The 27,097-nt window shown below is 43.7% G+C and overlaps 1 protein-coding gene across 1 annotated transcript in view; it reads right to left on the bottom strand.

The window, feature by feature from the left end:
- TMEM67 (transmembrane protein 67) overlaps window positions 1–26,729 on the bottom strand; it is a 35,933-nt gene extending 9,204 nt beyond the window's left edge. Inside the window, exons 1-25 of the mRNA XM_069957389.1 lie at window positions 26,274–26,729; window positions 21,940–22,025; window positions 21,733–21,823; window positions 20,152–20,251; window positions 18,951–19,020; window positions 18,016–18,090; window positions 17,869–17,931; window positions 16,755–16,909; window positions 16,554–16,662; window positions 15,911–16,003; window positions 13,570–13,635; window positions 12,675–12,831; window positions 12,437–12,560; window positions 11,642–11,747; window positions 9,729–9,785; window positions 9,553–9,651; window positions 9,317–9,415; window positions 8,127–8,213; window positions 7,515–7,611; window positions 7,216–7,349; window positions 5,771–5,911; window positions 5,591–5,671; window positions 4,665–4,781; window positions 4,012–4,128; window positions 3,135–3,239 (exon numbers count right to left, since the gene is read on the bottom strand). Of these exons, the coding sequence (XP_069813490.1) occupies window positions 3,135–3,239; window positions 4,012–4,128; window positions 4,665–4,781; window positions 5,591–5,671; window positions 5,771–5,911; window positions 7,216–7,349; window positions 7,515–7,611; window positions 8,127–8,213; window positions 9,317–9,415; window positions 9,553–9,651; window positions 9,729–9,785; window positions 11,642–11,747; window positions 12,437–12,560; window positions 12,675–12,831; window positions 13,570–13,635; window positions 15,911–16,003; window positions 16,554–16,662; window positions 16,755–16,909; window positions 17,869–17,931; window positions 18,016–18,090; window positions 18,951–19,020; window positions 20,152–20,251; window positions 21,733–21,823; window positions 21,940–22,025; window positions 26,274–26,478 (2,634 nt within the window). The 5' untranslated portion in view covers window positions 26,479–26,729. The remainder of the gene's footprint in view (window positions 1–3,134; window positions 3,240–4,011; window positions 4,129–4,664; window positions 4,782–5,590; window positions 5,672–5,770; window positions 5,912–7,215; window positions 7,350–7,514; window positions 7,612–8,126; window positions 8,214–9,316; window positions 9,416–9,552; window positions 9,652–9,728; window positions 9,786–11,641; window positions 11,748–12,436; window positions 12,561–12,674; window positions 12,832–13,569; window positions 13,636–15,910; window positions 16,004–16,553; window positions 16,663–16,754; window positions 16,910–17,868; window positions 17,932–18,015; window positions 18,091–18,950; window positions 19,021–20,151; window positions 20,252–21,732; window positions 21,824–21,939; window positions 22,026–26,273) is intronic.
- Window positions 26,730–27,097: the final 368 nt, after the last annotated feature.

Below are 27,097 nucleotides of genomic sequence, written 5' to 3'. Positions count from 1 at the left end.
TTACATGTAAAAAAAAAAAAAAAACACTTACAAATTAACAAAAAAACCAAATTCAATTTTATCATTTTTATTTTATTTTTTTTACTTTGTGACACATTCCCTTTAAGCTGAAGTGGACATACCTCCAGACTGGACCAAAACCCGGAATTAATAAAATTAGCGGATGCCCCTGAATCAACATGGGCAAACCCCGAAATACATTTCTCACCCAAACATAGTGAGATGGGGACCATTAATTTATTCTTATCGAGTGGTACCTGTGCGCCTGAGTGACCCCCTCGATAGTCACTCAGGCGCTGGAGTTTTCCGACGATGATCCAGGCTTGGAAGTACATTCCCGAACACGGTGTCCAGCTTTGCCACAGTACAGACAAAGGTTATGTTGCATACGATGGGCCCGTCTAGTTCTCGCATCGGTAGCACCGATCTGCATGGGCTCCTCGGAGGTGGTAACGGGGAAGGAGGAGGTTTAGAAGGAGACAGAAAAGAGGTAGGGGTTTTACAGAGTTCAGCGGTTCCTTTCTCCCTACGTCTGTCCCGCGTACGACGATCCACCCTGATGGCTAACGTCATGGTCTCCTCTAACGTTTCAGGGGGAGGATAAGCTACCAACCAGTCCTTTAGCTGCTCAGATAGGCCCACCCGAAACTGATAGCGCAGAGCAGAGTCGTTCCAACCGGATGGGATACACCACTGGCGGAACTCTGCGCAGTAGTCCTCAACTGGCCTTTTTCCTTGCTTTAAGGACGTCAATTGTCGCTCGGCTACCGCAGTCCTGTCAGGGTCGTCATACAATAACCCCAAAGCTGAAAAGAAATAATCAACAGAGTTTAACTCAATGGCGTTGGGAGGAAGAGAGAATGCCCACTCCTGTGGCGGCCCCTGCAACAGTGACATGATAATCCCCACTCTTTGGGACTCGTCCCCTGAGGAGCAGGGACGTAGTCGAAAAAACAATCGGCACCCCTCTCTGAAGGTCCGAAAATTTCTTCTATCCCCCTTACATTTTTCTGTGAGTTGTACCGGTGGTTCAGGGGGGGAAGGGGTGGTCATAGTAACTTGTCGGGGAGCAGCCTCCTGCTCCTGAACCCGTTCAGCAAGACTCTGTACCACTGTGTTTAGGTTCTGCATTTGCTCCACTAATGCTTTCATAGGATCCATAATAGAAATCCTGGAGCAAGTCACGAAAACTGTATGGCTGGCTATTCTGTCACGACTGGCAGGTGAAGACAAGACACTCGACAGTGGGCCCTAGATCTTACCCCACCCACTGTCACCTGCCTACTTGCCTCGGTCGACCCTAGGCGGTCGCGGACAACCACGAAGACAATCCCTATGCTGTATACGTGCAGAACATAAAACGCGGACAGACAGACAAACACAATGCGGGGAGTCAACTAGCCGAGTCAGAAACCAAACGAGCAACGCAGTACAAAATCGGAACCAAACGGAGAGTCAGGGGACAGGCAAAAGATCAGAATCCAGGCAAGACAATAGAGGAAGGATAGGGCAGAATACAAGGGACTGGGGAGCTGGGATCAGAAACAACTAATAGCCAGCGATTAGAGGCTGGCACTGACAACACTTTATACTGGATCAGGAGCCCGGACCAAAGGCTGATTGGTCCGGCCTCCTGAATCCAGACACATAGCAGCTGGTGCACTGCAGGCTGAGTGGCAGAGAGATCCGTCACTCAGCCTGAGCTCAACAGCACTCAGCTGCTCGGCTGGGCGACGTACACTAACGTGAGACCCGCGGCTCCCCTGGTTACTAGGGACGCCGTCGGGTCTCCGTGACGTCACCCGGCCCTGCCGAGGAGGGCGGCGCTGCGCTCCAGCCGGACCAGACGACGCTGGAGCGCGGTCAGGTAAGTTACTGACACCCTGGTTATGTTTTATGCATTTGAGATCCCAAGCCTCCAAATGTGGCAACTTCCACAAGTTCCACCACCTAGTAGTTAAAAACAACCAGGCAGAGTGCTCAGCTGAGCGATTCTGCCTCTTTGTCCTAGTGATCAGGAGTCTCAGAACCAAGACCGATTAAAAATTTGCTATGACCTGTCAATGTTTTAAAACCATTGGCATCCTTTATCAGTAGAATGAGGGACTTGTGTGCCAGTTCAGTCGGGATGTTCTCTCCATGGAAGTCAATAGAGAGCTGTTCCTTTAATGTTTATGGAGGGTATGGGAGGAGCCAAGATCATAAACACTACATACAAATACATACTACATCAAAAGACACACAGCTCTGCTACATAAACATACCTACATAGACACAACAGTGCTACTATATCAATATACAGACCTAGACCTCTGCTACACCACCTCACACAACTCTGCTACATACAGACACACACACAGCTCTACTACATAAACATACCCACAGATACACACACCTCTGCTACATTATCATACAACAAGAGCTCTGCTACATACATACAGACACACACACACACAAATTCTAATCAAAGATTTCCCTACCTACAGTATCTGTATCTAGACTGTACATTCATCACAGTCATGTAACTAATCACATGACTGCGACATCACTAAAGGTCCTGCAGGTCCTTCAGCTCCGGTTTTGAGTAAGTTATGAGATGGGGTTTCTACATATAGAAATCTGTAGGTGATGCACTTCCAGATTCCTCTCCTGTCCAGCACTGATCACACAGATCAGAGCCAAACAGGAGAAGGGATAGGACTGTGCAGCTATCTGCCGCTGCACAGTTCACCCAGCAGTCGGGAACAGCGCTAAATCAGCTTTGCTTGAACATTAGGGAAGCAGTCACGGCAGTCTTACAGTGTTGGGCTGACCTGTCTGTGGAATATAAAAAGTTGCTAAAAAGTGCATTTTCTAACGCTAAAAATATAGAAATGTGAAGAAATGTACAGGAATATGAATGTGAAACATAACAGTTTGTAGGGATGGAAAACAGACATATATCCGTCCATTTTAGCCCTTTTTAAGGAGAAAAATTCCTACCCGACTCCCAATCAACAACTCTTCTCCAAAATCTAGTGGCCGTGACAAGTAACATTACTGATGAAAGCCATCCAGGGCCCTTTAAAACTATTTTACTGAATGAAATATTATCCTTGTAAATATGTTTCTAACTATTCAGATAGCATACGTACATGATCAATGAAAGAACTCAGGAACTTGTTCATGGTGTGATAGGCTTTAGTGCTCTGTTCAGAAATAGTAGTAGAACTGTGTAGAAACCGAGAGGGTCCACGATTCTAAAATGAGAAACGGTAGGAAAAAGAATAAATGTGTTGAAAAAAATCAAAATCCCCTCATTGTAGAAGTGTTCTGCTCTACCAACCAAAGGTGAGCAAAACTACACCTCTTTTCAGTCTGACACAGTGCTCTGTGCTGACACCTCTGTCCATGTCAGGAACTGTCCAGAGCAGGAGATGTTTTTCTATGGCTATTTGCTGCTGCTCTGGGCAGTTCCTGACATGGACAGTGGTGGCAGCAGAGAGCCCTGTGTCAGACTGGAAAGAATACACCACTTTCTGCAGGACATACAGCAGCTGATAAGTACTGCTTTTTGCTGGAGTACCCCCTTATCGTCGCCGGCTGATCTCAGCAGTGGGATGTGTGTTCAGAGCATTCGTAGCACATTAAAAGCAGAACACTTTATTCCAGACTGAAGGTCTCCAAGCACCTTCAATAACTGACAGCCAAGCGATCGTTCACCATCAGTTACCTCTTCCACCCGTCCTTCCCACACACATGAGCGGTCCTGTGTTCTCTAAGGGGAGGGGTAAGCAACAGCCAGAGTGCTTAGGCTGTGGCTTATCTCTCCTAGAACAAAGTGGTCAGGTAGTGATTTCCATCACACCCAACCCTTATTACCACTGTCATCATCTATTGTTGGTTGTTCTAAACAGCCCCATACACCTTATAATAATGTCTGGACCAGCTGCAACTCTAGGGTGTATAGGGACCTTAAGTGAATTGACGGATGAGCAGTTAGATTTGGTTTCATTCATCGTGGATACCAACCCTTAGAAAATTATCATGGATCCGATCAAACTGCGCCCTGGTCCGGCTGGATATAGAGATCTGGAACGTCTGAATATCTGTGTTTGGCTGTAGCCCTCTTTGGCTGCACATATTCTCCTGAAATAGGAAATGAAAGCATTTCAATATTTAGGTTAACAATAACTTTAATTGACCATTTGTACTGAGCCCAATGTGAATGGGTGCCTCTCAACGTGATCTGATGGGGAGAAGGGTCAGACATGTTGGATTTCTATTTACCAACCTTTGTGTTGTCAGAGAGATAAGCCACTACCGGAGATGTATGGCAGCAGGTCCGCCTCACCAATTCAGAACACTGCTGCTCTATTCAGCGCTATGGGACTGATGAAGATATCACTCTTCTATATTTACCATTCCTATACAGTTGAAAGGAGCAGCTGCACACTTATCCATAGTGTCTCCCAGTGTGATTAGTGTCCATTAATCCAGAAAAACATCTGCTTTATTCAACGTGTCTTAAGTTTTGAGAACCTGTGACTACCTTTAAATACATTCAATGTTATACGCAGATGACTTTAGATGTGTCAGCTCTTTAACTTACTGGTTTGGACATCTCCCCCCTATTTTATACGTTGTGGCACAAGCATAAAACACTAAAACAATTCAACAGTTACCGCTTCTCTCTTTAAATTCAGATTCATCTCCTCCATGTTTGTATCCGAGTGACCATGGACGGAGCGGCCGTGAATGTAGTATCCATAGCATCTGTGTGACAATATGAACACTGAGATCTGCAGAATGAAAACAAGTATTGGTGTAACCAATGTCATGCATTGAAGTATACTGTAATTTCACTGTGTCAGCTACATCCTAGTTACTTACAGCGTGCCTCTAATCTAATATTCTGTTGTGTATCTTCATGTATTTTCTTTTCCTCACCTAAGCATTCTGGGATGTCCTTAGTTCCATTTTGTCTATAAAGTTATGGGTTTTCAATGAGAAACTGACAACAGGCAAGAAAATTATAGGGCCTTTCGGGATAAAGCATCAATATCAGATTGCCAACACCTAGCACCCTAGCCCATCAGCTGTTTGCCAGAGCTGCCAGTCACTGCATCTCAGCTCTAAGAGGCACAGGGGTTGTGACCTCAAGCAGTTTTGTAATATACCTTATTGTTTTTATAAAAAAAGTTTTTGTTTGTTTTTTATGTCGAAATCAACATTATACATATAGCCACTAGGTGTCTCCCTTCACAGTGCATGCATATAGCTGCTGTGTGTCCACATTCAGTAGTGTACAATCCTGGGGGTGCTTGCATTGTATGGTCAGCTATCCTGTCACACAGCACCAAAACCTCTGTAACCTCACAGTGACATTATACTGACTGAATTGTTCATTTGATGGACAGGTGTCTTTCCTTTTGTGAGCCAGAAAAGACTGGGACTTCCTGTGTTTGGTCTCTACACAGTGAGTGGGGCTGCTTTGGATTCTCCATCCAGATTTTTAGAAATCTCCAAACAAGCATCATGTTATGTTCCCAAACAGATATGAGCATGAGAACAAAGGGCCATTACTAAGTAATAAACTACAGAAACTTACATTACTCATAGAACACAAATCGACAAACTGTCGGATTTTATCTTCTACAAATCTTTCATAAACTCCAGAGAAAAAGAGAATCTAAAAAAAAAGAAGGAAAGACAAAATAATTTATTTTTGGTAAAGGCTACAAATGTCACATCCTATAAGGTAAAGTGTTCCTTCACTGTAAGCTCCTACCTGTAAACATCCAATAGCAAGCCACAAGGCTGTTGCCACCCCATAACGCAAAATGCGGCTCCACGGTGCTATGTAATCCTGCGCGTCTCTGGAGAGACTGGAAGACGAGTCCCGTAATGCTAAGTTTTCAAAGCCGGCAATCTGAAAAGCAATAGGGCATTACACAAAGGTTTCTACAGGGGTAGCTTGCATTGCTAGGGGTAAATATTGCCCACTGTGGGTTGGAAAGCAATGCAACGTTTCAACCACAAGGGTCTTTCACAAGCATGACCCTTGCGGTTGAAAGGGTTGCATTCCTTGTACCTGACCATGTAAAATAAACACCTGCTTTATTTCACTATGGATGCTGTTGGACTTCACTAATTTTCAAGCACAATTCTGACCTACACTCAGATAGTTGGCCATCCAGCGTGCATCCCACACTTGTTTGCTGAGCCGTTCCTAGACCACTTTCCTAGGTGCTGTTGGACTCTCTAGTTTTTACAGGAGATAATGAAGTCCTGACTACAAATAGGTTAAGGCCCTATTCCACGGAACGATTAACGGCCGTATTCGGCCGTTATGGCCGATAATCGTTCCGTGGAATAGAAGGCAACAATCAGCCGACATCGTTCATGCCGGCTGATAGTTCATGTCGTCTGTTTTTCAACATGTTGAAAAACAAACAACTCATACAGCAACGATCTGCTGCCATCACTCCGTGGAATAGGAGCAGCGGCAGCAGACTGTTGCTGTATGTTATAGCCGCCCCATGGAATAGGGGCTTTACTAGGGATGGGAGGTTCAGTCTCCTGGCTGCATTGTTGGCCATAAATATTAGACATGTTGGCCTTCCATATTGAAGGCCCTGACAGATAATGTTGAAGAGAGAAGCTGCTGATGGAGAAGTCTGCCATAGGCTTATTGTCCAAGGGACATCTTTGATGCACAAACTGGAAGAGATCTGGGGGGAGATTTATCAAACATGGTGTAAAGTGAAACTGGCTCAATTGCCCCTAGCAACCAATCAGATTCCACCTTTAACTTTCCAAAGAGTCTGTGAGAAATGAAAGGTAGAATCTGATTGGTTGCTTGGGGCAACTGAGTCAGTTTCACTTTACATCATTTTTGATAAATCTGAACCCCCTGGTGTTCAAACATGTTTATGGGATAAATCTGGCAGTACTGTATAACCATGTAAAAATCCAACATGCTGACCCCAGTTTCAATTACTGATGGCTGCACTGTCCAGCATACTTTATCCATACATTATACACTGTTACTGTGGACAGGGTAACAAAAAACCTTCTGTCTATCGCCTCGATTTGACCCTGAAGCATTGACTTACATGAGGAGATGAATATAAATGACAATGGTGCATCCAGGAGACATGCATAAAGACATAGCGTAGCATTTATTCTACTATAGAAGAAACATTTCTTTGCTTAAAGCCGAGGTCCGAATACCTCGAGAAAGAAGACGACAACCAGGACTTGTAAGAGGGGATTGATCCTGCGCACTGTTTGGATTTCATTCCATTCATTGGCTATAAAGTACGTCCTCCAGATGCTCACTGGAAATGTGCCGCTTTTTCCACCACCTGCTCAGATAACAAATACAAATCATGTCCCATTGTCTACCTGTTATTAGCATTGCAAAAAGAGTAAAATCGCTAGGTTTGTGTTTAGGTTGAAAAACCCTAGAAAGTTCATTTAACCCTAGACAGAACTTTAGATGTCTTTGCTAATATGTCTACGGGGCTCACCTTCAGATTTCAATGCTTTGTTTTTTGGTCTCTCCCAGTCAATGAAGAAAATATGGATGGAAAGCTGTGAGAAGAGGATGTGCAGGAACTGCAGCCCCTGGAGAGAAAAGTTACAGAGTAAGGGCCCTATTCCACCGGACGATTATCGTTTGCATAATCGTTAACGATTAACGATCTCAAACGACCGCTATTGCGAAAGACCTGAAAACGTTCGGTCATTTCCATGGAACGATAATCGTTACTTATGATCGTAATTGCGATCGTTTCTCTTCGCTATTTATTCGCTATTGCGTTCGTATCTATTGCGAACGACCGAACAATGTCTTATTCAATGCGAACGATTTGCGAACGAGCAACGATAAAAATAGGTCCAGGTCTTATAAAGCGATCAACGATTTCTCGTTCGGTCGTTAATCGTTAACTGCATTTCAACCGAACGATTATCGTTCAGATTCGAACGATTTAACGATAATCTGAACGATAATCGTCCGGTGGAATAGGGCCCTTATAAAGGTGTAATAGAAACTAGAACAGGTTAGTGCACAGTAAGGATTTTAATGGACTCCATATTAGTGGTCATCCAGATTTCCTCATGGGTAAAAGGTTTCATACCTTTAGAGTAAAAGCACATGATACGTATGTCATGAAGTCTTTTTCATCTTCAGGTAGAGGTAACAAGACAGAGACGTGCTGCTGGCCCTGTAAAGGCACATAAGCATCATTAGACTTTATTCAGATCATATAAGAAATGCAAAAGAGATAGATAGGAGATAGATAGATAGATAGATAGATAGATAGATAGATAGATAGATGGATAGATAGATAGGAGATAGATAGATAGATAGATAGATAGATAGATAGGAGATAGATAGATAGATAGATAGATAGATAGATAGATAGGAGATAGATAGATAGATAGATAGGAGATAGATAGATAGATAGATAGATAGATAGATAGATAGATAGAAAGACAGACTGTGGTCTGCTCAATACAGAAAAAAAATAGAAATTATTCAAGAAATCAGTGATGAACTGGTTGTTATCGTTACTGAGTGTGGTTGTTACTGTATTTGCATTTTATATAATATACAATGCTTCCTTAAAACAATGCATTAACCAAAAAAGGGGTACTCCGGTGAAAATCTTTTTATTTTATTTTTTTTCAAATCAACTGGTTTCAGAAAGTTATAAAGATTCGCAATTTACTTCTATTGAAAAATCTTCAGTCTTCCAGTACTTATCAGCTGCAGTATGTCCTGCAGGAAGTGGTGTATTCTTTCCAGTCTGACACAGAGCTCTCTGCTGCCACCTCTGTCCAAGATAAGAACTGTCCAGAGCAGGAGACTTTTCCTATGGGGATTTGCTGCTGTTCTGGACAGTTCCTGACATAGACAGACTCAAGAGAAAACACCACTTCCTGCAGGACACACAGTAGCTGATAAGTACTAGAAGACTTAAGATTTTTAAATCAAAGTCAATTACAAATCTATATAACTTTCTGAAACCAGTTGGTTTGCAAGAAAAAGATTTTTGCCGAAGTACCCCTTTAACTCCAATATCACCCATTAACTGCATGTACATAGTTACATGCAAATGTTATCATTGACATTGTTAGCACACGGTTACTTCTGTCAATCACATGTGATCACCTACATGCGTTTACACTGAGGATTTGTTGACTTGTACACTGTATTGATAGTCTACCACATCTTACGTCTACAGCCGCTGCAAGTCATAGTAAACCTCTGTGTATTCTTACTGGGCACTGACCTAAACTCCAAAATAAAGTAAAACATACTTACTTTAAATAACAGCAGCCAGTAAAATCCAGTCCCCACAGTGACAGCGAAAAACACATTGGCCAAAACTCCAGCAAATAAAATCAGGAACTGAGTAACAGTCTAGAAGTTAAAATGAAGCCATGTTTAATGTGGAAATACCAACCACTGTGTATAGTACAGTAAGTCATACTTTAGATAGAGTCCAGTGCCTTTACAATTATAGATCATGAAACTAGACTATTTTGCATCTATTTTACCTGTAAGTCAATCACTTGACTACCGATTCTCCTTTTCCAGGCTGCAGTCTTTAGAAGGGACCAAAGTACAGCCAGACCGCCCAGCACTCCTAAAGCCACCTGGGAAATTGGGGAAGGTTATAACATATTGCAAAGGTATAAAATACGTCAAAGCAAGCTAATATCCATTCACTTACATCTGTCTGGATGAGAGCGTCTGACTGATTCATTTCATACTGCACTGAGAAGGAAACCTACAAGAAGAAAACCGTACATTACTGTGCTGAACTCCAACCTAGGGTCTTCATGCTGGGAAGTGTAGCTTCATAACAGTAGGAAAGCCACAGGTTGGATATCATTATGTAAAAACAATATGCACCATGATACCAGGTTTTTACACAACAGGCTTGCTATTCTCATTGGGGCACCAGTACCATGATGTGAGCTGAATTTTAAATATGTTTGGGCTGGACACCCTCCCATCACCGTATCAGTGTCACAGGTCTTGTGAAATTAATACTGATTGCAATATGGACTTGACATAGTATTTTATGACCCCAAGTAGTATTAAGCAAGCACTTAAATACTAGGGTGCTTGTTACTTGAGTTGAGCATTTTTCAATGCTCGAGTGCGCGACTCGAGTAACGAGCATTAGGGCCCTAATCCACAGTAACCATAATCGGCCGGATCGGCCCCATTTGGCCCGATTTGGCCGATTATCGTTCAGTGAAATAGAGAGAACGATCAGCCGATGATCGTGTCATCGGCTGATCGTTCATTTAGGGCCAGACCTAAAATCATCGTTACCCCACCGCGCATCGCTACAGTTGAATAGCGGTGCGCTGCAGGCGACCGACGATTTGACAGCAGCAGCATCATACATTACCTGTCCAGGCTTCTCCGCGCTGTCTTCATCCCAGGGTCCCGCGGTCTCTATCTTCTGAATGGCCGGTCAGCTGACGGAGCGCTCAGCCAATCACAGGCCGGGACCGCCACAGCCTGTGATTGGCTGAGTGTGGCCTGTCAGCTGACCGGCCATTCAGAAGATAGAGCGCGCGGGACTCTGGGATGAAGACAGTGCGGAGAAAACCTGCAGGTAATGTATTACTGCTGCTGCAAGGACATCGGTAACGATGTCCTTGCAGCCCTCGCTCAACGATCATCGGGCCGTGGAACAGGCCCGGTAAACGAGCGGCGATCTAGCAGATCGCTGCTCGTTTACATCGTTGATCGGGCCCTCCTCGGCCCGTGGAATAGGACCCTTAGGGTCCATTTACACAGAAAGATTATCTGAGAGATTATGTGCCAAAGATTTGAAGCCAAAGCCAGGAACAGACTATAAACAGAGATCAGGTCATAAAGGAGAGCCTGAGATTTCTCCTCTTTTCAAATCCATTCCTGGCTTCGGCTTCAAATCTTTGGCAGATAATCTGTCAGATAATCTTTCTGTGTAAATCGATCCTTATTGAAATCAATAGGAGACTTGAGTGTTTTACCAGGTGTCCCCTGCTCGGCACAGCAGAGGGTGCCTGGTTAACCAATTACATTTTTTGTTCTAATTTTTGTACATTTCGTTTAAACATCCATTCAAAAGTACACAAAAATTGTAATAGGTAGCCATACTTACCTGTCCACACTCCTCCCAATGCCCTCCGGTGACAACTCCGGTCCCCAGCTTTTAGAGAGCCCACTCAGTCAATCACTGAACTGTCCCACCCCATTCTGTGATTGGCTGAGTGGGCTGTCATTAAGTGGGAGACCAGAGCCGACACTGGAGGGCATCGGAAGTATCACGGACAGGTAAGTACGGCTGCTTTATCGTTTTCTACTGTTTTGACCTCTCACACAGTTTCAGAGCTCCTGTCATCACAATGAATGATGATGACAGGAGCTCAGAAAACTGTTTAAATATTCGTGCTGCTGTGCTGACATGCTGTGTCAGTACAGTAATGCGAATATTTAAAAAGCACCCCGAGGTGCTCAGTTGAGCATTAAGCTTGATCGAGCACCCCAATGCTTGATATAGTACTATACCCAAGCGAGCTCAACAGTAATCTCAAGCCAATTTAATGGGCAGCATTGCCACGAGTATCTCATTACGGACGGTACCTGTACAAGCTGTTGGTCCGGGTTTTGTACTTGCACATCTGTGTATTCGACACTCATCAGGGGAGGATAGACTGTTCCTCTTTGTGTTTCGGGTACAAGGCTGATACTAAGAAAGATAATTTTAAATAATACATGTAAAATCAGTAAAACAAACAGTTTATCATTGTTTAACAATTGCCTGGTCCGACACACAGTCACATTGGAGTGATATAAGATAGCCAGCAGCTATCTCTTCCAATCACCCTATACACACATGTGCTTGGAGTGTGCATGTGTTGTCAGTGGGGAGGGTGGAAGACACCACTGATGAATTATCCTCCCTAATCAGGGAATTGAAATGCAGTCGCCTGGCCCTTGTCTTTATTTATTGAAAGCTATAACTAATGTAATGATTGGAGGGGGTCTCAGCAGTGAGACCCCAACCAACCTTAACTTTTTCCATGTTTGGGTGACATGTTAAAAGTTAATTAAGAGACAGAAATATTTTAACCCCTTTTGTATCATTCAACATACCATAAAAAATCTAATGTGTACTATGGCCTCCTGATCATCCCCTGATGGCAGATGTCGCGGAAGACAAAGATTTTATCCTTTTGGGGAGATAAGCTACATTTCCTATTGAAAACACATACACACTGAACTGTGTATGGGGTGATCGGAAGAGACTATCTTATGTGTATGGCCACTTTCATAGAACTAATACACTGCCTCCTTCTAATTCCTTAACCTGCATGTGTGACTGTACGCAGATTACAGGTACTCATTTTATTCTCTGGAAAAACACTAATCCATTACCTGATTGATATTTTGCTGGCAATGCGAATTACACGAGGCATGCTGGTTAGCGTGTTTTCTCGCCCACTTAGTGAGTCGACTAAGAAAATGCGACGAGTCAGGATCCAATTGTTGATATTGTTTCCTTGGAAAACCAGGTTACAGACACAATTAACAGAGATGCATTCACACTGGAGTAAAAGAATAGCTCTAAAAACACAGTGCATGTACAAATGTATAAAGTAACTATAAAACTTACCTATATTAATGAACTGGTCATTGTGCTGCAGGTTAAGGTTTAGGACCGGCACAGGCCAAATGTTCTGCTGCCCATCACTGCCCCCATAGGTTAGATACACATCAAAGAACACTGGCTCAGGATGATCATGCAGAAGCTTGGAGATGGATAGTTCACACTGTATAAAGGGGAGTAAATAAGTTTGCGTTAATACTGGTCAAATTGTGCTACTTCTATAAGGCATTGATAGCTAAGTACCTTTAAAGGGCCTCTGTCAGGTCAGACGCTGAAGTGCCACAGAAGCCACAGCATGCACCTCTTCCCTTCTTAGACTGATTGATGTACAGGGCGGAGCCTCCAGGCAGGGACAGTTAGGGGAGGAGGCATGCATGCTGCCGCTCAGCATCACTTCTCTGGCACTTCAGCTTCCAAGTAAAAACACTATTTTACTTCCCTATCACCTATCTGCCTGTCACTGCAGCTCTGTACCTGAGAGATTCCCTTTAAATGTGTTATCCAAGATTAGCAAAAGCACAGCCACTTTCTTGTTCTCAGGTTGTGTTTGATAATGCAATTTAGCTCCATTTACTTTAATGGACCTGAGCTGCAATACCACACCCAAACTGGAGACAAGAGTGGTGCTGAGTTTAAAATAAAGTGGCCATGGCCATGTTTCTAATCCTGGATAATCCCTTTAAATCTATATGTACAGTATAGAAAATGTATTTTACCAACATTTTGCGGTTCTTCATAACCCATATTTCTTTCTTTGTAAGCATCATAAACAATGGCACTAGATACATCCATCACCTCCATAGACAGGATTCATGTTTTGTACTCTTTGTTTTCTATAGTCCTTGCTTTACACATATCATGAGTACTATAATGCTAGTAAATATTATTATTTAATTCTTACATTTTGTTGATATGTTGTTCCAAAAATAAATGCGGCATCCAAGCGTTTGGTAATGTCAGGACAAAGCTGCAAGGAAAGAAAATGGAGTTAAAACAAGGAAATGGCATGGGGACTGGAGCGGCGTAATGTGGGCGCCAGCACTGGAGCCAGGGAGTAAGTGGACGTTATTCTTTTCATCTACCCCTCCCCGGTCACTGTGAAGAAAGAAGTCCCAGCTGGAGTATCTCTTTAAAAGGGTTATCCAGGCTCAGAAAAACATGGCTGCTTTCTTGCAAAAAAAACAGCACCACTCTTGTCTTCAGTTTGGGTGTGGTTTTGTGGCGCAGCTCTATTGAAGTGAATGGAGCTGGATTGTAGTTCCACACACATCCTGAGGACAGGGGTGGTGCTGTTTGTTTTTTTTGTTTTCTTTTACAAGAGAGTAGCCAAGTTTAATCCTTTAAAAAAAACTTGGATGGATTCTATACAAAGTCTATAGACCAGAGAGAGAGGATATTGAGAAGAGAAAGTACTCAGCAAAGCTTATAGCAATTGGTGAGGCTATCCACTCTCCAGAAGCAGAATAATGAAAATGTAATAACCCTTTAAGGACCAGGCCCAAAATGACCCAGTGGACCGCGCAAATTTTGATCTTTGCGCTTTCGTTTTTCCCTCCTCCCCTTCTAAGAGCTCTAGCACTTTCAGTTTTCTATCTACAGGCCATGTAAGGGCTTGTTTGTTACAGGAATAGTTGTACTTTGTAATGGCGTCTTTCATTTTACCATAACATGTATGATGGAATCCCAAATATATTATTTATGAAGATATAAATAGGTGAAATCGTAAAAAAGAATGCAATATGTTAACGTTTGGGGGGTTCCTGTGTCTACGTAATGCACTATATGGTAAAATCAACATGATACCATTATTCTATAGGTCAGTCTGAACACAACCATATGCAGGTTACACAGATTCTCTAATGTTATATATATTTTTTAATGAAATCCTTTTTTTTTGGCAATTAATTATTAATAAAATGGTCCTATTGTGACGCTTAAAACAGTTTTATTTTTTCACCTACGGGGCTGTATGGGGTGTCATTTTTTCCGCCATGATCTCTAGTTTTTATTAATACCATATTTGTGAAGATCGGACGTTTTGATCACTTTTTACTATTTTTTTAAAAATATATAATGTAACATAAAATCGGTAATCCGCGCACTTTTTTCCCTCTTTTCGTCTACGCCGCTCGCAATGACGCTTGTTATATTTTAATAGATCGGACAATTACGTACGCTACGGTATATTATATGTTTATTTATTTATTTTATATGTTTTATTTATATAATGGTAAAGGGGGGTGATTTAAACTTTTATTGGGGGAGGGGCTTTGGGGTAGTGTGTTAGTGATTTTAACTTTTTTTTATTTATTTTTTTATACATTTTAAGTCCCTTTGGGGGACTTCTACATACATTAGTTTCATTTTCATCACTGATCATTGCTATGCCATAGGCATAGCATTGATCAGTGTTATCGGCGCTCTGCTGATTGAGCCTGCCTGTGCAGGCTCAGTGAACAGATTGCTGATTGGACCGCACAGAGGCAGGTGAGAGACCTCCAGCGGTCCGTTTTAACGATCGGGACCCCCGCAGTAACACTGTGGGGGTCCCGATCGGTAAGTGACAGGGGACTCCCCCTGTCACTTACACTTAAACACCGCAGCAGTTTAAGGAGTTAATGGCACGCTGCAGCGTGTCATTAACGGTGAGGTGCCGGCTGCTGATTGCAGCTGGCCCCCAACTGCCATGAAGCGCGCTCCGCTCCGGAGCGTGCTTCATAGCTCAGGACGTACCGGTACATCCTAGGTCGTCTAGGGGTTAAAAGGGTTGTCCAGCGAATTTTTTTTTCCTTCCAATCACCTGGTGTCAGGAAGTTATAGAGATTTGTAATTTACTTCTATTAAAAAATCTCAAGTCTTCCCATACTTATAAGCTGCTGTATGTCCTGCAGGAAATGTTGTTTTATTTTTTAGTCTGACACAGTGCTCTCTGCTGACCATACAGGAGAGGTTTTCTATGGGGATTTATAGAAAACCAAGGCCGAGTTCCTGTCTCAGCCAGAGATGTCAGCAAAGAGCACTGTGTCAGACTGAAAATAAAACAACATTTCCTACAAGACATACAGCAGCTGATAAGTATGGGAAGACTTGAGATTTTTTTAATAGAAGTAAATTACAAATCTATATAACTTTCTTACACCAGTTGATTTGAAAGAAAAAGATTTTCTCTGGACAACCCCTTTTAACACTATAAGGTAATATGTCAAAGTTTTAGGTTTTTCTATTAAGCTTTTTTTGTTTACCTGTAAAAGGCCTCCATTCAATGACCTCCATCCGATGAACTTTCCTCGGACATCATAAAGAGCTGCTAAAAATTTGAGGTTTGCGTTCCGTACCTAGAAGACAACACAAAGTAAAAGTACAAATATACCAAGTACTTTAAAAGTCTATGTTAGAAAAAAAAACAAAAAGAACATCCACCCTGTATTCTATATCTGAACGGTCTCCAGTTCAAACGCAATTGGCTACACCAGGATCCTCCCCATTTGTAAAGGGAAACACTAAGCGACATATTACATGGGTTGATTATTAATATAAGGGGACATTGCGCTATGCAGAGCCTGCGATCAGCTGATGAATGTGCAGATGATCACTTGTCAGCTGATCAGTCAAAATATCATCGCTCATTGACTGAGCATCACTTAGTGTAATAAGGTATATATTTCCGACAAGTAATTGTAGCAAAGGGTTGCACCAAAAATCCAGCAACTATTTGTGTGACCCTCCCTCTCCCATGCTCAAACCTTGTAATAAGCTATGTTAATAGTAAACGTCAGGGCATCTAATAAAGCTCTTAGCCCTGTCCTCTAAATAAAGCCCCATGTCTAGTACTGTATATGACCCGTCATATAATCAGTTTACGAGCCAGCTGTAACCTTTACTTACCTGGTCATTTATTTTAAAGCTTAAGTTTTCTGGAAAAGGAAAAGCTGTAAGGACCCGAGCTGCTAAACCTGGCTGGTCATCATAATACAACCAAGGGGTGTTGGTTCTCCTGTGACACAATAATAATCAGATTATAGGACCCATCATTACATCTCGCTACGTAGAAGATGATGCTGTATAAGTTTGGTTCTAATTCGGTACCAGAAAGAAATAGAATGAACTACGCCAAGTGCAGCCGTATTGCTGAATACGTATCGGAAGAGACCACAGGCGTCTGCGCTCTGGAGGCTGGTAGAATGCATGTTCATCACACACATGTTCCCCAATGCTTGACATGCTGTGTGGTTGGAGTACAGCTACAAATTGGATATAAAAAAAAAAGGGACAATTTTTTCCATTTTAGCCATTTACGTAGACTATAAGTAAATGCAAAACACTTTTTTTTGCAATCTAATAAAAGCTGCTTGCAATTTAGATAGAAGATAGAAGATAATATCCATGTGCTGCCTCCTTAAAACAGAGCTTTGCTACTGCATCATGTTATACATTAAACATAATATAATAAGACTGCATATAGCTGGTTCCCTCTAGTGGCAGCTGTAGACAGCCAGCATGTAAGCCTATGGGCCTTATTACACGGGACGATTATCGTGCAAAACATTGTTATATTGTTCAAATTTTAATCATAATCATCCGGTGTAAGGGTCCATTTACACAGAAAGATTATCTGACAGATTATCTGTCAAAGATTTGAAGCCAAAGCCAGAAACAGACTATAAACAGAGATCGGGTCATAAAGGAAAGACTGAGATTTTTCCTCTTTTCAAATTCATTCCTGGCTTTGGCTTCGAATCTTTGTCAGATAATCTGTCAATCTTTCTGTGTAAATGGTCCCTAATTGCAGACAATGCTCAAAAAAATCGTTTGTGTGTGGTTGATTTAGATCTGACCCTAAAATCATTGTTAAACGTTCGCTAATCGTTCAGTGTAATAACACATTGTTCCTTCTTTTGCTGGGAACAGATGGAGTAAATAATCATAGTAACGATCGTAACTAATGTTCCGCGTAATATGGTGAGCGATTTCGGGTAATGATAAACAATCTCGTTTGCGATCATTTATCGTTAGTCGTTAAAAATCGCTTCGTCTAATAGGACGTTATGTCTGAGCATGGAGATGGGCCTCTGCATGAGAAAAACAAAGCTCCGACCACATTAAAGATTTATTCAGTTACCTCAGAATTTAGAATCAGAACTGGGGCAGAACTCTTAAGTCATCCATTATAATATATTACACACACACTCTGAATTCATACCAGACAAGCTGCCGCTGATGCCTGCAGATGCATAGAAAGCCATTCAGATCGTAATAATATTCCCTGAAAACATTTGAAGAAAAGATTAGGTTGACACTCTTCACATCATACATGAAGACAATTCAAATACCAAATACAAGGACTTACTAGTTGCCCAAATCGTATAGTTGACAGAACTCTGGATAAGATCTGACCTGCTCCATTGAAACATATGCCACCAGCCTAGAGAAATATAAGCAGGGTCATTGTAAAAGTAGCCAAACCCCAGAAATGTTATTGTTCATTCTTCTTCTTTAGCCTATGTGGTTTCACCCCTGTACACACATGCAGACATAATGCTAGGAATCTTATTTCTCTGATGCTGCCTGTATACCTTCACCCTGCAGATTCTGCCATGGGTTCTAATCATCCTCTACATCATACCCTCCCCTGCCAATAGCTTACTTAATGTTAATAACCCCCTCCCTGCTGCCAGCAGCAGTGTGCAGTTGGATCTAAGTGAGAAATATGAAATATGCATTGGGTTCAGGGGCTAACAGGTGCATTTGTATTATACAGATGGCCGCCACCAGCCATGAGGGAACCGTAGAGAGCTATGTCTTTTTAACTCCTCAGATCCCACAGTCAATGGTAACCATAGAGCATCTACACAAATGCACAGGACCATGGCAGCCAGAGGCCTAGTGAAGGCCTCTGATACTGTTGTGTAAATTTAGTATTTAAGTTTTTAAAAATATAAGAGAAAACTGCCTGGGTCTGTGACTGCCTCCTGTTGGCTTGCAGTCCATCCATGTCCCAAGGGTGCTATAAAAAGAGATCATTTGGCTCCTATCTGCCCAGTTGTAGGCTCATTCAGCCCAGGAGAGGCCATTGCTAGTGTTAGAATGCTAGAGTAGGGACCATGTCTCTGAGGACACCTTAACTTGACGTGTTACACTCTGTTTGATCAAATAGTTTGCTAAGATCCTCACTTTTTAATATCTACAGAGCAGGTGTTTACCGTGTGTACATCGGGGGGAGTATATACGGTAAGCCCTTGCACCTGTGGGTTGCTGTTGCGCCTCCTCTTTTTTTGTACTTACCAAAATATTTGGCTGGTAGCAGTTGCATGAGTTGGTCTTATTGATAAATGTCTGGTGACATCTCTCACACCTAGGACAATACAAAACCAGTCCATAAATGTTAGTATTACAGGACACCTACAGCACAAAATACCAACACGATTTACAGACTTGCATCAATGAGCTCCTGCATACAGTGATATAAGAATACTAGTGGTGGAATGAACCCAAATGCATTGGGGTGTATCACAGACCTGTAATAGACGGCATAGGCTGTATAAACTGTACCTCTGTATACCTAAATGTATACCCCATCTAATTTAGATCACTGTAAACACATCATATTTTTTGCAGCGGATGACAGGTCATGATTAAACTATTTTCTTACAGGGAAACTTTGAAGATGCTCGCTGTGTCCTATAGAAAACCTAAATAGGGGTCTTCTGTACATTAAAGCTGCTCCAGACGCCGGCAGCATGAAAATTCTAAAATGTCGATCCAGCACCAAGTTACAACAAACGAACCTATTTTATCTGTTAAAAAATAATAGTAGAGGCCTCTGTTTTTAAAGATTTTCAAGATACTGCTTTTAGGTCTCTGATCAAGCACATATTCAGAAGAGGGGGGAGGGGGGTAAACTGCTGCCAGACACCTAACTGTCAATACTAGTTTGGTGCTGGGCAGCCTGTCCGATAGTATGGGTCTCACAAACAGACTGTAGGCCAATATACTGCACTACACATAGCAGTGTGACTGGCACCCTATAGAAGCTGCAGTTATAAAGTATAACACTAGGTAGCCACTTATGACCACTTAAAAAATACTGTCCCCCCCCCCCCCTATACTCTCTCTTAATTTCATCCTGGGGAGAGGGCCCAGGTGAAGCCCGCCTAAGCGACACTATGCACCAATGAAATGAAGCCATTTTACAGCAGAAAGAAGACAAATAAAGGTTTTATACAGGTATGTATCAAATGTGCAGCGTCGTGCATAGTGCGGAGAACCGTAGATAGAATAAGGGTCTGTTCACACTGAGTAAAAGCGGCGGAAGGTGGAGGCTTGCAAGGGAACGCATGGATACACTGAAGCGGGGGGTGCACACGGAATTCCACCTGTTTTACTTAGTGTGAACAGACCCTATGGGGGTTGACAGTATCACTTTAAGTGTGACCATTTCTACTTTGATATTTCGCAACAAAATATGAATGTGCAAAGATCATACCGGATTCCGGAAGCATCAGGCCATGTGAAGGATGGCTCAGTCCCGTCACAGTCAGAGCATTCAGCTTCATGCAGCAACGTCCCATTTACATCTCTTTCCACTAAATGAAACAAATGAGCAGATAAAACGGACATTGTAAACAAAATAAACCCCTTCATGTCACAGACAGTTTTTGTTTTTGCACTTCTGTTTTTTCCTCCTTGTGTTTAAAAAGCCATAGCGCTATTATTTTATAATCTACAGACCCATACAAGGGTTTTTTTGGGGGCGGGGGGGGACAACAAATGTTTGGATGATCTCTCTGTGTCAGCTACTAGCAGTGCCCCCGGATAATAGCTGGTTATATCATCCGGTAAACCCTCTTACCAGCACCATGAAGCGTCGTGGCGCAGGGTGGGGTTAATGGGGTGACAACCCCCCCAACTGCTAGATGGGAAAACGGTTTGGCAGTGAACACATTCCTGTACGAGAACTATTAAGCCCCTTTCACACATCAGTATTGGATCCGTAATTGCAGATAGTATTGTACCCATTGAATAAAATAAAACCTTTTACACATCTGTAGTTGCTACAGATGCGTAAAAAGGTTGTGATCTGTGCCACAAATAATACTGGCAAGCCATTACATTTGTGTCACGGATCACCTATTACAATCAGGGTTTGTGCAAACGTCAACGGGCACAGCCACACATCTGAATCCCGTCCGTAGGAGTCCAAACTCCAGACTTCATCACCCTAACACTTAGGGTTCTATTACACAAATCGATTTTTCGAAGATCAAAGATTAAAGGATAAACAAACTCTAACAACCGCTATGGCGAATGACCTGAAATCGTTCACCCAATTACACAGAACGATGATCGTTACTTATGATCGTTATTGTGTTCGTCCTGTCATTGCCACTACGTTTGCCGCTACTGTGAACGACCGAATGACGTCTTATTAAATGCGAACGATTTGCAAACAATCGACGATAAAAATAGGTCCAAATTCTATTAAACGACCAACTATTTCTTGTTGGTCGTTTAATTGTTGTCTGCTATTACACTAAACGATTATCGATCAAATCTGAACAATTTCATGATTTTTCGAATGACAATAATCCCATGTAATTCGACCTTTAGACCAGGGATAGGGAATAGAGATGAGCGAACCGGGTTCGGGTCGATCCGAACCCGAACGTTCGGTATTTGATTAGCTGGGGCTGCTGAACTTGGATAAAGCTCTAAGGTTGTCTGGAAAACATGGATACAGCCAATGACTATATCCATGTTTTCCACATAGCCTTAGGGCTTTATCCAACTTCAGCAGCCACCGCTAATCAAATGCCGAAAGTTCTGGTTCGGATCGACTCGAGCATGCTCCAGGTTCGCTCATCTGTAATAGGGAACCTTCGGCCTATGGACTTGACTAGAAGAGTTTATGATGTGGACCATCAGAGAAGGCTCCTAGGAAGAGTAGCCCGCAGTAAAAGAGATCACTTGGACATTCCAGAGAAGTGGTCACCATTGCTTTGCTTTATTTGCCAATAAATCACCTAAGCAGATGGTATATTTCATTTCTTACAAATGAAAAACGTACCCAGAATCTTCTCAGGAGAACACAGGCAGTAACCATCCAAGGTTAATCCACCAGGACATTTAATACAATTCCAGCCATCCGTTGTAACGCCCTGAAACAGAATATTAAGTCATATATTAAATGACCCAGTGAAACTAGATGGGACAAATGAAAGATGTGGCATATGTTCTACTTAATTTACATTGCAAGCAAATACTGTATACTCACAAGGTTGTCTTGACATTTCTTGCAACTAAGGTTATTGTCATTCTTGGAAAGAAGCCTATATCCTGGTAGACACTCACATGAAGTGCCTGAAAAAAAACACAGCAGCAGGTTACTTTATGCCAGAATTTAAATGGGTTCAACCCCGCACAATTTTTGTGTAAAATGCCATAAAATTGAAAAAGGTTATACTCACCTGCCCCGGTCCCCTGCAGCATCCGTTCTCACATTGCTTGGTCCTGGCTCAGAAGATTTCCCTGCTTTCATCCCAACATACAGGAAGTACACCCTCAGTCAATCACAGTCTCACGATTGTTTCTGCTACGACTAATGATCGGATAAACAGGTGATAAGATGGAAGCAGGAAACAATGTGCAGTTGGGACAGGACAGATGCTGCAGGGGATCTGGTCAGGTGAGTATAACTTTTTTTTTTTTTTTTTAAACTGTAGTTTTTATTATTATTAAAGTTTTATACAACAGAAAAACATGAAACATCAGGTTGTAAAGCCAAAAACAGGTGACTCTCCAGTACGGCATATAATGAGCATTAAGCTCCCGAGTGAGGTCGCAGAGCACGTGGCAGGCGGAGAGCATATAGTTCTTTCAGGAAAACTTTCATATAAACACTGGAACATTGTGAGGAAGTAAATCAACATAGATAATCTCCAAGCCTGTAAAAGTAGTGCAAAATCGGGTACTGACGTCACATCGTAAGTATATAGGACCAGAGTAAGACACATAATTGGAGACCAAACGACAGAAGACACGTACTAAGAGAAGAAAGACGGACAGACATGAGAAACAGCGACAGGGGGGGGGGGGGGGGGGGGGGGGAGGAGGGGGAGGGGGGGAGGGAAGGTAAGGCAGCGATCCAGACTTTTCAGGCATATCCCTGTTGTGTACAATAGGCGTCCCATGGGGACCACACTGCATCAAAGGTATCCAAACGGTTTGCCAACGAGGCCGTGAGACGGTCCATGGTCCTCATATCTTTTATTCTAGCTATCAGGTCCATCAATGCAGGGGGTAGGGTCTGCTTCCACTGTCGCGCTATCAAAGTTTTGGCCGCTGACAGTAGTTGCAGTGTAAGCTTAGTAGCTTTTTTATCAATATTCTTGGGGGTCAAATTGAGGAGGCAGGCCAGAGGATCACACGGGAAGGGTTTCTGTATAATATTGGACACCATGCCACACACAGTGGCCCAGTAAGGCCTAATGATCGGGCAGTCCCAAAAGATATGTTGAACCGTTCCGGTTCCCCCCAGGCATCGCCAGCACAGGGGGGAGATGGAAGGATTCAGTCTGTTCAGTAATTCGGGGGTGTGATACCACAGCATAAGCAGTTTGTACTGGGTTTCCTTGTATGCAGTGCATATGGACGTTTTGGCTGCCCTCTCCCATATGATCCTCCAGCACTCCGAAGAGATAGTCTTGGCCAAAGCCGCCTCCCATTTCGCCATGTATTTATGGCAGATCGGGGTGTCGTCAGTATAACTTTTTTTTAATGTTATAGCAGGCTCAGCTTTGTGGGGTTGGATAACCATTAGAATATTAATAATATGAGTAATACGTGCCCTTTATTAGCAAAAGCCATAGGATCCATTCCATCCTAGCATTAAAGAAAACATAAAACCAACAACCAAACTATAAATTAAATAGATATGGGGGTGTGACTGTTTTACACTGAGGAGCTTGTATGCTTATCACCACCACTCCCCCCCCCCCCCAAGACTGTATGTTACAGGTCCTCTTTAATCTCATGTGATAACTAGTATATACCATAGCCTTATAAGTTATGGGGTTTGAACTCTTGAAATTTAATTCTCAGCATATCTAGGGGCCGTAGAGGTTGGACTCCCACTGACCATAAAGTGATGGCTATGGTAGAGATCGGCCATTACTTAATGAGATGGGAATACCCCATTAAAGGGTATTATTCTGGCACGCGTTGCAGGGAGAGAGGCAAAAACTAGTCAATTGGGCGGAACCGTCCGATAACTAGTCACCAGAGCGCTCTGCAGGGATGACTGACAGGCAAAGAGACTTCTAACTGGTTTCTCTGCCTGTCAATCATCTCTTTAAAGTGTGCTGACAGGAAGTGAGACGTGCGTTGTTACGGGGCGGCTCCGCCCAAATGACTAGCTCTTGCCTCTCTTCCTTCAGCGTACGCCGAAATAAAACAACGTTTTCTCCTATATACCCCTTAGGATGGTGGGTATATAGGATGGTACACCAAGTATGGCAATAAAATGCTATAGCAGCTCTATTAAGAGCTGGCAAAAGCACTACATGCATTATAGTAGCGATTGGTTCCCTCTAACCACTTTCTCTAAAATGACGATCATGTATGTCATGCAGTCACGAATAAAGTATTGCAATTCCTGTTCCATGCTGCTGACACTGTTAGGGTCCTATTCCACGGGCTGATGGGGGCCCGATCAATAATGTAAACGATCCCCGATCTGCTAGTTCGGTGCTCATTTACTGGGCCTATTAAACGGCCCGATAATCGTTTAGCGAGGGCTGCAGGGACATAGTTACCAATGTCCTTGCAGCCCTTGTTTAAACACCATACTTTACCTAAACATGCTGAAGGTCTTCTCCTGCGCTCCTTCTTCCTCCCGGTCCGTCGTGCAGCAGCTTCGATGAGGCCAGTCTGAGCTGACAGACTGCTCAGCCAATCACTGGCCGCGGCGGTCCTGGCCAGTGATTGGCTGAGCGGTCTTAAGACAGGCCGCACCGAAGCTGCTGCTGCATGCGGGACCGGGGGAAAAAAGAGCGCAGGAGAAGACCTTCAGCATGTTTAGGTAAAGCATGGTGCTTGTGAAATCGTCGGTCGCCGACCGCGCATCGCTATTCCACGCAGCGAGTCGCGGTCGGTGCCCAATGATTTTAGGTTTAAACCTAAATAAACGATCAGCCGATGACATGATCATTGGCTGATCGTTGTCTCTATTCCACGGAGCGATAATCTGCAGATTCGTCTGATTATCGCTCAGTGGAATAGGACCCTTAGACAGGTGTTACAACAAGGAGACCTATGGTGCCTTTCATGTACATGTCTGTGGTTTCAGAACGTAGAAAATGCTTTTAAATTTTTTTGGTCCCTAGTATTATAATATAGAACTACTGTGTCGCACGCAGCACAGTACCAGCCCCGGCTGCAGCAATAGTGTAGTATGGAGAAAAAGTACAGTACTTTTATTCTGTCGGCACGCAATCAGAGGCAGATTGACAGGCAGAGAGGCCACTAACTGTAATGTAATGTGAACATATCTAAGCATAATGTGAACAGAGCCTCTAAGGGGTCTTCAAATGATCATTGGAAAGATGATAATGAGTGGGGGTCCAACCTTTCTATGCAGATGATGAATGGAGAGGCAGTGTGCATATGCCGCAGTCAGGGCTCCATTCATTCCCAATGGGGCTTCTGAACATGGCTGAGGACTGATCTTGGCAATGGAAGCCTTAGGGCGGGTTCACACTACGGAATTCTTGCATACAATGTCTGCGGAATTCCATCAGCTGTCCGCCCGCATATCTGGGCGCCTTTCCGCCGGCCCCATAGACACCATTCTATGGGCCGGCGTATTCCGCTATACGGTGAAAGAAGTGTCATGTCACTTCTTTAAGCGGATCGCGGAATACGCCGGCCCATAGAATGGTGTCTATGGAGCCTGCAGAAAAGCGTGTGCCCGTGCGGGCGGACAGCTGACGGAATTCCGCGGACATTGTCCGCGAGAATTCCGTAGTGTGAACCCGTCCTTATAGAGACAGTATGGCGCACTGGCCGCACATGCTCACTATGTTCTAGTCATTCTGAGGACGTGTGCGCTTTGTTCTTAGGAGCCATGAGCCAGGCGGCTGTCTGCTGGTTATATCCTGTGTATAGACCAGGGATGGGGAACCTTCGGCCCTCCAGCTGTTGCAAAACTACAATTCCCATTTTGCCTGGACTGCCAAAGCGAAAGCATGATGGGAATTGTAGTTTTGCAACAGATGGAGGGCCGAAGGTTCCCATCCCTGGTATAGAGGATAACTATTCATAATGAATGAGAATGCCCCTGTAAGGTGAAGTGTATACATAACCCAGTACATAGAACTATAACTCCTCGGTGCTGGCGGTGAGCCCTGATTTATAGTGAGGAGGAGGAGCTGTCGCCCATGGTAACAACAAATCAGATTGTTGCTTTCATTTTCTAGCACGCAGTGCAGTGATCTGATTGGTTGCTGTGACCCCCCCCCCCCCCTCCCCTCTATATATATAAGGCGGCCCGGTCCGGTATAGAGCATTAGAGCTCTGTGCACACAGGACGCGGTCGCGCGGTGTCAGTACCGTCCAGGCTGGGCCTCTGTGTGTCCGGGCACTGTACGCAGGAGAGGTTCCCCGGGTGGTAGTACTCCTGCGCCGTGCAGTCCTCAGGCCGCTGCAGAGGGATGGAGTAGCCGGAGCAGGGCGGGAACACTGCGGCGATGTACAGACACAGCAGCCGGAGGCCTCCGCGCCGGGAGCCCGAGCCCAGCCGCCTCCCAGTCTCCATTATACAACAGGCGGCGACCCCGGAGCTGAGGAGGAGGAGGGAGGAGAGGGGATAAGCGGGGACACGAGGGGGAGGAGACGCGTGCAGGCTGCAGCTTGTCCCGGGGATGGGGGTGCTGCATCTCTGTGTGGCCGGAATACAGCTAGCGTGTATGGAAAGTGCTAATGCCTCAGGGCTACCAATCAGGGCGCTGCTTTCATTAGCTGCGAGAATTGAGCTGGGTTCTGATTGGCTGTGAGATCAGCAGTGTACATAATGTGCCGTCTGATTGGCTGTGAGATCAGCGGTGTACATAAGGTGCCGTCTGATTGGCTGTGAGATCAGCAGTGTACATAAGGTGCCGTCTGATTGGCTGTGAGATCAGCAGTGTACATAAGGTGCCGTCTGATTGGCTGTGAGATCAGCAGTGTACATAAGGTGCCGTCTGATTGGCTGTGAGATCAGCAGTGTACATAAGGTGCCGTCTGATTGGCTGTGAGATCAGCAGTGTACATAAGGTGCCGTCTGATTGGCTGTGAGATCAGCAGTGTACATAAGGTGCCGTCTGATTGGCTGTGAGATCAGCAGTGTACATAAGGTGCCGTCTGATTGGCTGTGAGATCAGCAGTGTACATAAGGT

Source organism: Dendropsophus ebraccatus, chromosome 2 (genome assembly GCF_027789765.1).
Source record: "Dendropsophus ebraccatus isolate aDenEbr1 chromosome 2, aDenEbr1.pat, whole genome shotgun sequence".
NCBI classification, from domain to species: Eukaryota; Metazoa; Chordata; class Amphibia; order Anura; family Hylidae; genus Dendropsophus; species Dendropsophus ebraccatus.
The sequence above is the reverse complement of the archived record's forward strand: the minus strand, read 5'-3'. Positions and strand labels throughout refer to the sequence as shown.